The sequence below is a fragment of the Melospiza melodia genome, chromosome Z (genome assembly GCF_035770615.1).
Source record: "Melospiza melodia melodia isolate bMelMel2 chromosome Z, bMelMel2.pri, whole genome shotgun sequence".
In the NCBI taxonomy this organism is placed as follows: domain Eukaryota; kingdom Metazoa; phylum Chordata; class Aves; order Passeriformes; family Passerellidae; genus Melospiza; species Melospiza melodia.
In genome coordinates, this window is record NC_086226.1 from 51,565,804 (window position 1) to 51,576,698 (window position 10,895).

A 10,895-nucleotide genomic window follows, 5' to 3' on the forward strand; every position below is an offset into this window, starting at 1 on the left:
TCATAGAAACAAATTTGTTTCTATTTAGTTTCCAGGCAATACCCACTACAAGGGCAGTGCTAGGATGGGACAGCAATGCCTGCAGAAGCAAACAAATATTTTACTGATGCTGGCTGATTTATTTGATTTAGGTTCAAGGGCTGGTCTTGGTGTATTTGCACACGACTGCCAAAGGCACTTAAAGAGCTTGGATGGAGTTGCTTAACTGTAATTTACACACAAATACCTTACAGTATTTTTAAGTCAGCTGTCATATTTTTTATTTAACAAATTTCCTAGGGAAGAATTTATACAGAGAATGATGAAAGCTAATATCCTTACAAGAAAGGATAGCAGGTAATTACAGAGACTGGTTGGAGGGTTATTACTTCCCCCTACGCACACAGAGAGGAGTTTAAGACCACAAGATAGGAAACACATTCATATGTTCTGGCTGCCTTTTTCTTAAGCAGAAGAGTCTTACATTCAGACTCATCTCAAAAAAAAAAAAAAAAAAAAAAAAAAAAAAAAAAAAAAAAAAAAAAAAAAAAAAAATTAGTGCCTCAGAAGTCTTCCTGAAATATCTCGACCCTTCAAATAGAAAGGATAATGCAACTTATGGCTATATTGCCATTTCTATTAACCTAACTGTAATGACTAATGAGTAGACTATAGGTTATGGGTAGAATACTTTTTGCTAAAAAGTCATCACAGCAATATTCTGCAGAAACAGGCTAAAACACAGCACAACTGGAAGGGGCCAAAAAAAGCCTCACCAAATTTAAGATGGGACCTTTTGTTTTAGAGTATTTACTAAGTACAAATGGAATCATTTACAATACTCACAGAAGCTACACACTTAAAAACACTTCAGACATGTTACTGACAAACATGCAAGGAAATACCTTGAGTGCCAAAAAGATTTAGTCTTAACAGTGGAGGAATTTTATCACAGACAGGAGCAGACCTTTGCAGCTCTACAAGACAACACCTTAATAGTAGCAAGAAAATAGATTAGGAACCTTCAATATACAGAGAAATTTACAAAAAACTGTATCTTCTGATTTCTGTACAACAAACAAAGATTACTTTGGCAACCTCTAAAGAAAAGACTAAACAAAGCAATACATTAATGAAACACCTTCTGGGGATTTTGTAACTCTCAAAAAAAAAATATATTTATATATACTTTTTAAGTATGTTTCTTATCATTATCTCTTTATTCCTTGCTATTCCTCATGCCAATGCCCAGTCCATTTTTTTTAGATATCTGAAATTTACCTGTTGAGAACTTCTTTGAATAGTTAACTGACCTGGTCCAAAACTAGTTCAACTGCACTTCCATCCTCTTATCAACTACTAAATTTGGGGAACAATCTACATAAATACTTTCCACATTCAGTCTTCAAACACAACAAAACCAGTCCACAGCCTTCCTCCCCATGTCTTAAAAACTCCAGTGTGGATCCTCTGTGTAGTTATTGACTGGCAGCAGACATCCACCTCCGTCTGCTCGTTGGCCGGTCCACGGGGTCACTCCCAGGAGCCAGGCCCTGGAATGCAGTGCCTGCTGTGCCAGTGCTCAGCAAAACAAAACCCCCAAGCCCTGTGAGACACAGATGGAGCAAGCCAGCACACACCACGCACAGGACACAGACTCTCTGCAGCACCTCCACTTACTAAGCACTCCTCCAGTGAAAGGCAGAAACTGGAAATTGGGTGCAAAGGGCTAGGCATTGGATCTGGCTAAAAAGAACTAATCTTCTGCTTATTAGTGTCCATTTTTTATCCCTAGCAAAAGCTTATGCCACAGAGACAAAACACAACACCACCTAAAAAATACTTCAAGGGTGGACAACTCTTTTAAATGTGAAAGCTTTTCAGCTTTTTAGTGATATTTAAAGAAACAGAGCTATTACAAAGCAGTACTCATTAAGACCTTTCCACAGAAACAAGTCAAAGACTGTACAATTTCAATATACTTTACTTTTACATAGTTTTGCTTTTCCTTGTAGCCAATGTAGTAAGTCATTTCAAGACACCAAAAGTATCCAGAATTATATTATGCTGTAAGAAGGCTGGGCAAGGAGAAAACTAACAAAACAAAAAAATATCGAAAAAGTAAAAAAAAGAATCATCTGGCATCATCCTAACTACAAATACCTGCCCTAGAATATTACACCAGATCTGTGCATCTCCACATTCAGAGAGCACACAAGATTTCAGGTTTAAGCCACCCTCTCCTTCTTGTCCATAAAAGATGGTGTCAGTGCTGTGATGACACAAACTCCCACTGTGTAATTTATTTTTACCAAGTTCTTCAATAAAATACTCATTTAGAAGTTACATTATGCAAAATTAAATGTGCATATTTTTTGTTATTGTAGAGCCTGGTATGTGATAACAAGAGGAATTAAACCTTCACTTACCCATTTAATACCAATCAATCAAAATTTATTACTTGAAGGGCTGCTTCAAGAAACAGCAAACATTATTGGACCTGCCATTTTTCCACACAGATGATGGAAAACAATGTGATTGCTAGCTTCTAGCCCACAATAGCAAGTAGTTCTGTTTACACTGAATCTCCACATTTTTCCTTCTTGGATAACTTGCCCTTTAAAGTTTGCACACAAAAGGTAAAATATTGTCTCCCACTAAGTATACAAGGAAGTATACTCAGTATACAGAGTCCTCAATTTCCCCTATAAGCCTACACCTTGTCTGTTAACCCCTATTTCAAGATATATGTTATGTTCACATTACTTCTATCTAGAAAGGGCAGAACAATTAGTGTCCCACTGAATTGGGTGGAATTCTTCTGTACAAGCTTTAGAAAAGCAGTTGCAAACACTAAATTTAGATTTGCTGCAAACTACAATATATCCTAGGAATCACCAGCAAAATCAATCCACCTCACACTGCTCATTCAGTTCTACTCTTGTATTGCTTTGTTATGTGTAATAATTCACTTTGTTATCATAAACAAACATTTGAAAATAGAAACACCTACACCAGTATTTACCTTTATCACCAAATGTCCTATGAAAAATACATACATCCTACCCTGTATGGTCATGTGGGTTTTCACATAGAATTACAGACAAGTAACTGCAGTCATTCAATTGCAATTTATAAGCATCAGCTGCTCAGAATGTGTCTGAATTGCATTTAAAAGAAATTACATTTGATCTATCTGTTTGATAATGTAATAGCTGTCAAGACCTCTGTTACCACAGCGTGCACGAAGTTTAAAATCAAACTCGTACAGACCCACTAGGCTCATCCAGGGAGCTCAAAGAAACAAACCTGTACTCCTCTAGAAAGCCAGAGTCAGTACAGGAGTTTGGCACAGTATTAACAGTGTGATACAGCCCATACCTGACATACAAGGGAGAGAATTAAGCCAACGATACTGATAAGAGCTCTGATGAGCTCTTATATAAATAGATTTAATTTTAAAATCAATTCCCACACAGATATTTAAGTATACAAATATTTTATACAGCAGTCTGTTCTTCCAGCCCTTTACATATAATAAAAGGCACATCAAAAAGGCAAAAATCATACAAAAAGTAAACAACATCTTGAATTACAAGCTAAGTGTTTTACAACTGGATGAGAAATCATAATTTTCATGCAAACATATAAAACTGTTAGAATTTGACTGTTCCTTTGTCTTCATATATGTCTATCAATCACTGCCAGAAAGGAAAGAAAGAGGATGGTTGCCTATGAACTAAAGGCTGTTGGTTTAAAATTGCAGGTGTTCGTCACAAGAATCTCACAAAAATTCATGTAGTCAAGCTTCAGCAGCCTATAGATTTAACTCGGGATTAAACACGTATAAACTGTGTTTTCCCGCTACTGCAAGCATCATCAACATGCTTTACATTCATGTTGCTGCCCAAATGTATCAAGTTGCCTTATTTACAGATTCTACCAGAACAAAGGACAGATTAATCCTCTTCAACATTTATCTCCAAAACCTGAATTAAAAACAGTAAAAAGCCCCAAAATCAAAACCAACACACAAAAACTGAATCCTAACCACACTGCACAACATTGTTACAAGAATAGCCTTCATACTTAAACAGTACCACAAAAAAAAGGTAACAAAACTATGCCCAACATTTTACAATTTACTAAATCTTAACAATCATGCCTGCAGTTCATATTGCCTAACCTCTAACTGTAAATAATACATGGTTTAAACATTTCTGACACATTTATTTTTCTAAGGTTAAAAACTGTACAAATGTAAATGGAGTCATAACAATAATTATTGAACAACACACTTAGTAAATTTTTTTAAGAAAATGAAAACAACTCCAGTTTTAATACTGAGGTATCTTCTCCCTTGTCTTACTAAAAAAAAGTGATAGATTTGATCTTACACAGAATAATCTGTTTTTCTCTGCTTCAAGCAAGTAGAATTCTACACATATCCAAAAATCTTTTGCACAACAGTCCTGAAACGACACTTCCTGCCATCGAAAATCTAGAAGAGCTACAATCAATTAATATTGTAGCTTTAGTAAGAAGTAACTAGAGTTTCTTAAGACTAAAAAATCTGTTTCAACAATTAAACACTATACAAATTTAATCTAATGTGAAATAGTGAAGGATCATATTTTATGACTTATGAGAGTCAGAACTGATTGGCAGTTTCGGACAGAAATCAGCATTTGCCCTTGCAGAAACATGCCTACAGGGAGAAGAAATGTAGGTAGGAGTAGCAACCCTTCCATTAAAAAATTAAAATAAGCACCAACTGAACACATAATTCACACAACTAAACCACCTAAAAAACTGAGCAAATAGACTAGAAAAGTTTTTGACACTGGAGGATGCAGCAGCCCTATTATTTCCCAGTTTTTTCCACACTGTTTACATCTAAATAAAGCCTAAATATTGGCTTTGAACATGATTATTTTGAGTCACACCAATGAGGTGAAATTGTTTATTAGAAAACGGGTTTTCTGTACACATAGTATCTTAAAACCACCAATTATTTACTAATGTCACTCGTGCAAATATAAAACATGATAGCTTCCCTATATTGAAACTCTTTACACTTTCTTTTAAGTTTGCGAAATGCCCTTTTGAGCTGCTACTGGCTGAATTACAAAGTGCATCTAAAACCACTCGTGCATTCTCAAAGCCATTCAGCTTCATACGCAGTAGCAGCAAAATTAAGTCTCAAGAGTTCCCTGTTAAACAAATGAAGCTCTTCACTAGATATCAGTCATTTCATGTGACCATTCTGCAGCTAAGAGCCACAATTGACCTAAAAGATGCAGTATGAAACCTGTATCTGTTAGACTGATGAAAAAGAAACTCCTGTGTGCCTATCATACTTAGATGGTTAGGTTCAGGCAAATTTAAGAGGGGGAAAAAAAGCAAAGAAAACAGACCTAAAACTGATCTAAGTTCTTACAAGTATAGTTAAATAGCCTAAATATTCAATGCACATATATACACACACACATATATATATACACATCCTAAATATTAAATACACATCATAAAACTGGTTGCTTGTTTAGTAATCTTGATGATCTGCCTGCACTAGCTTGTCTGAAAGGAAAACTTCAATCATCTGGGAAGAATCTGCTTATGGGTCCCTATCCTCACATCACTCAGATCACTAAAATTAATAGAGTTAAGACTCTCATTGACTTTAAATGGAGCACAAAAAGGTTTTTTTTCAGCTAAAAATCATGCAAAGAAAAAATAATTTAACAAGAATAGCAAAAGGCATCTTTTGCAGTAACTAAATATATTTTAAACTGTTATGATTCACTGAAATCTCATCCTGCATCAACAGACTACCTTAATGAAAACAATCAATGCTGGAAATGTGAACTTTCCAGAGGACAACTGCAGCTGGTCCTTCCTGCACTAGAACATCAAGCAGCTTTACTTCCACCACTTTGTCCTATAATGGTAAAACATATTGAGCTAAGAGATGCACTAAGCAGAGCTGCTCTCGTTCCACAGAGAAAAGCAACCATCTCCTACTTTTAAAGTTACAAGATTCCAGTGACCAAACCAAAATTTTCACATTGACTAAGTTATTAGAACAGAAATACTACCTACCATTTTTTTAATAGGAAAAATTTAGTTTGTCAAAAAGTACCAAAGAGTAACAGAAATTTAACCACTCGGAACACACTAGTTCCAATGCCATTTTGAGATGTGCTTACAAGTCATCAAAACACAAGAGATATGTTTCCTTATCCAACTGAAATACTATGAGAGTATGTCAGGCAACTTTTGAAGAGCATCAGCATTTATAGGGCAAGAAGAAGAAAATATTTCTACATTGCCTAGCATCCATGCAATTAATGAGACATATTACAATGCAAGAACAACAGCTCCGCTCTCAGAGGCAGTATAGCAGTGGATCAAAACTCACCACAATCCGGTGACACACTTTGTTTCACAGATGTCCTTTAAAATACTTCACTTCTACACACAGGCTGATTTTCTTCACATGAATGATGAAAGATAAGCAGCACATGCTTTGAAATACAGGTAGAATCTTAAAAACTCTCCATATCTTCTCTCAACCAATTTACATCAGCAGACAAGATTTGCAAACAGCAGCATTTGTGATTGCATGACGATCCTAAGAGAGCTTTTGTCTTACAAAAAATACCTGAAATTGAGTCTGGGCATGACTCTACTCTCTATAATGTGCCTAGCAGCCCTGTTGCCATCCCCCCCATCCATGAAACTACTTAAGGAAATCAGACAGCAGAGCTGGCCATTGAACAGGATGAAGTAAAAAGCACAAATCACTGCACACTCCTGGATGCTCCACCATGCAAGGATAAACTTAGGCACTAAGTCATCATGAGGCAAACAGTAAGCAATAAAACCACCATCTCAAGCTCAGGATTTTAAGGTGAGACAGACTGAAAGATGAAGAATACTATTTTATTAGGTCACTCAAGCTTATCTACACTTTGTCCACTGTTGGTCACCATCACCCCTCCACCCTGCCAACACACACAAACCAACCTGCTCTGCACGCCAGTGACTGAACAACACCCCAGTAATGTTGCCACCTTAAAACTAAAGCAACTTTGGGATACAGGACCCTGCTTGCTCTGTAGCAACTATTAGCAGAACAAACACTTGGACACACCTTTGCAAACTCACTGCCAATATCCACTATTTCCAAAATTTCTAGCATAAACAGATAAGCAAAGCCATAGTTGTGGCTGGCAAACTGACAGTTTATCCAGCTATTCTCATAAATTTGCAAAGCAAATGACCTGGCCATAATTTATCTCCCTTGTCTCCCCTGGTAGCCGGAATTACTGCGTCTCTAATAAAAAGTGATCTAGTAACAGAAATACTTTATGAGTTAATAACACCTATCTTAGCTTGTTGATTTATTATTTTCAAATAGATCCATGAGCTTTACAGATAGACCTAATGAACTAAACTTTTTCCTAACATGCAAACAGCTCAGAGCAACCACTCTTATCATGAGACAAAAAGAACACTTATCAGATAACTAGATGTTATTATGGCTTGGCAGTATACTAGTACTTGCTTTTGATTAATCTTATACACCTAAATTCAGCATGCTAAACCCATGGCTCAGGAAAAGTTTGTGAAATTACCAAGTATCTCAAAGCAGTAAGTTATCCCATGCTAAAATAATGAAGTATATAACTGCAGACAAAGTGAAAACAGGTAGTTTGACTAACACTTCAAACATGCATATCATTCCTATTAAATATGCAACACTTGAGCTATCAAACAAAACTGGTAGCACTGATTTACAGAGACCAAAAAAAACACCTTAGAATACTTTTGTCAAAAATTTTAACAGCACTTCTAAATTAGAAAGACCAACTGCTACCACTTACAAGGCACACATTCCCACCTCCCTTTTAAACACTTAACAATAGCAGAAAACATTCTAAGTAATTCACACATGGATCATTCCCCCGAAGTGATTTCAAGGTCCTGAAATTCCTTCAGCATCAACAGTTTCAGGAGGCTAAGCAAAGCCCATAAGTGAATGGAATGCCTGTCATCCAGGTTATAATCTGCTGAATGAGAGTGGCCGCAGAGTTCTCCAACAATCCAAGGCAGGTACAAGCACTGTACAAGAAGTCCCCTCCCCGGCTAAACAAGAGGGCATCCTTCCCAGCAGCTGCCACATCATGAAAATTATGCTTACAAACAAAACCCCAAAATAAACACCCTAAAACAATTACATAAATGACTGTGTAACTGAACACAGAAGCTGGAGACAGAAAGCAAGTGGCAAACGATATATCCCTCACTTACAAAAGTCCTCAACTATATTCTTATTAGCAAGCTCCGCATCACACCTAGCAACCAAATTTGAGAAGCAGAATCATGTTTCAGCAAGCAAATAAATATAGCAGAGATAACAAAAGCAGAGAGGACCACCAACAACTCCTATGCAGACCGGGCTTCAAGTATTAAGCACACTTCCTACCTCTGATTGAATGACCCATCATCTAATTCATTGAATATGAATAATACTATCTCAGCTATTCAGGTTTCTTAGATCTGTTCTCAAGAGTTTTTCTCCCAAACTATCTAGACAGACAAAGTCATGTCTTTTGCACAAGAAATAGAAGAAAGCAAGAGGAAAACTCACCAGGACAAGCTAGGCAATTTAATTCAACAATAAGACTGCAGTACGTCATACAATTCACTGAAAACCGTTTGCGTAGTACTGCACAGATTTAAACAGATCCAAAAAATACACTGACAGTATGAAAATAAAAGACAGTTAACAGCCTGTACTTCAGAGGATAAACTCTGGAGCTGAAATAAAGTAATTCTTACACTCTGATGCTTAAGAGATGGAAAGTATTCTAGAGAAAACACAGTCACCGATATAAAAAAGTCACAGCTTGGTATTTTCCAACTGAGAAACATTAAATAAAACTGTATGTTTTTATCCTACCATAAAGCAAAGCTTTTTTATCTCAAGACTCAAAATTTTCTTGTCTTTTGCTCCATGAACATTCAATTTATCCCCTCCCAAGCTCCAATTTATGACAATGTTGTTCCAAGGAACTTGAGAAGTACTAGATGCCAATAAAGATAACAGATCAAATGAAAGATAACACCTAAGTATTGTGTCTGTATAGATAAATAAACCTGCTCACTTCTTTTATTTGTACTGTTACCTCAACCAATCCCACTACAATAATCAAGACAAGCAAAGGTTCAGGAAACAGATCTGAAAACAAAAGGCTTCTTACATGTCTCCCAGCCAAACTTGTGCGGGTACAAATGAACCACTAGTGCACCTTTTGAGACTTTTTTATGTACTCACAAAAAGATGAAACCCAGGAGATGAACACGCAGGGTGTTGAAGGAATCCAAACACAAGTAGCAAAATCGGAACACCAACACATGTACAGGCATCCTTATTTCCAGTCATACAGACATCGGGAGAAAACAACACCAGCCAGAAGGAAGTAACACGTGGGCAAAAGTCGCCAGTGAGCACCTACGCTGGGACAGAAGCTAACTCCATGCCACCCACCACCGAGAGACCACAAGGAGTCGGGACCCAGGCCCACGGCCGGAGCACGCTCTGCGACCGCAGGCAGCCGGGAGCGGACGTGCCGCGGCAGCAAGCGCGTGAGGGGCAGAGAGGAGCCGCTCCCGCCGCCGGACAGCCCCACAAGCGGCGGGAGAGAGCCCCGGCAGCCCACCACCGCACTGGCGACCGCTTTTGTTCTCCACCGAGACCGGCACAGACCCACCGCCTGCGCCCGCTCCGGGCCGCCTCCAAGCGCTCATCCCAGGACAGACCCCACTACCTCTTTTCGGCCTGGGGAAGCTCTCGTGCAGGTGAAAGATGACTTTCTCCACAAAGTGCTGAATGTTGCTGTGCTCAGGGCCTCTGACAAACACCATCCAGTCGTGGGTGAAGCCCTCCACGGTGGGTTTCTTCCTGACCTGGGCTCGGTGCCCCAGCTCCAGCTTCACCTGGACGGCACACTGCGGGGGAAGAGGCGGGGAGCGGCCGGTGAGCGCCCCAAAGAGCGGAGATGGGGCTGGCGGCCGGGGGGAACCGGACCCATCGCGGGCAGTACGCGGACACACGGACACAACCGTACCACAAACACGGCAGAAAGGATTTGGTGGGGGGAGAGTTGGCAAAACCAGCAACGCACCGCTGAAACAACAATAAAACGGCCCCGCAGGCGAGGGCGTAGGACAGCCCTCGGTGCCACCGGGAGAGCGCGGGGAGTCGAGCCGGGCCCGCTGTCAGGGACGCCTCGGCGCCTCCGCGCTCGCTGCCCGCGCTGCGGCGGCAGGACCACGGCTCCCTCCAAGTGCGTGCGCGCGCCGCGCCGCCACCGGGAGCAGCGGGAGGCAGGGAAAGCCGCATGCGAAGATAAATTCCCGGTCACGCCAGCCCCTTCCCGGCGGCGCCGTGCAACGCGGGGTGGAGGGCTGGAGAAGACGCGCGCTACTCACTCACCGAGCCGGCCATGCCTGGGGCGCCGGTTTCGTCGGGGCGCTCGCTGCCGTCCCCCACCCCCACCGCGCAGCCCTAATTCATGAGGACGTGGAGGAGATGGCGGGCGCGCAGAGAAGCGGCGAGCGGGAGGCAAGCATCCTCTGTTGTGCTGCTCCGGCCGGCGGCGGCTGCCGGCTCTGGCTCGCGGCTCCGGCTCCCCGCGCTCCCGCGCCCGCTCCCCGCGCTCCCGCTCCCCGCCCGCGGCAGCCCCGGCGCTCGCCCCAACCCCGCCGGCCAGCGCAGCACCCGCCGCGCATGCGCACCGCGCTCCTGCCTGACACAGTGTGAGGGACACAGTAGTAAGTGCCGGGGGCGGCACCAGCCCCGCGCGACAGCCAATGGTGCGCAAGCTCCTCCGCGCGGCCCCGCCCCG

The 10,895-nt window shown here is 41.0% G+C and overlaps 1 protein-coding gene across 1 annotated transcript in view; it reads right to left on the bottom strand.

Annotated features, from left to right (window-relative positions):
* Nucleotides 1-10,647, bottom strand: part of MLLT3 (MLLT3 super elongation complex subunit) — a 122,899-nt gene extending 112,252 nt beyond the window's left edge. The window contains exons 1-2 of the mRNA XM_063180016.1: nucleotides 10,484-10,647; nucleotides 9,816-9,996 (exon numbers count right to left, since the gene is read on the bottom strand). Of these exons, the coding sequence (XP_063036086.1) occupies nucleotides 9,816-9,996; nucleotides 10,484-10,495 (193 nt within the window). The 5' untranslated portion in view covers nucleotides 10,496-10,647. The remainder of the gene's footprint in view (nucleotides 1-9,815; nucleotides 9,997-10,483) is intronic.
* Nucleotides 10,648-10,895: the final 248 nt, after the last annotated feature.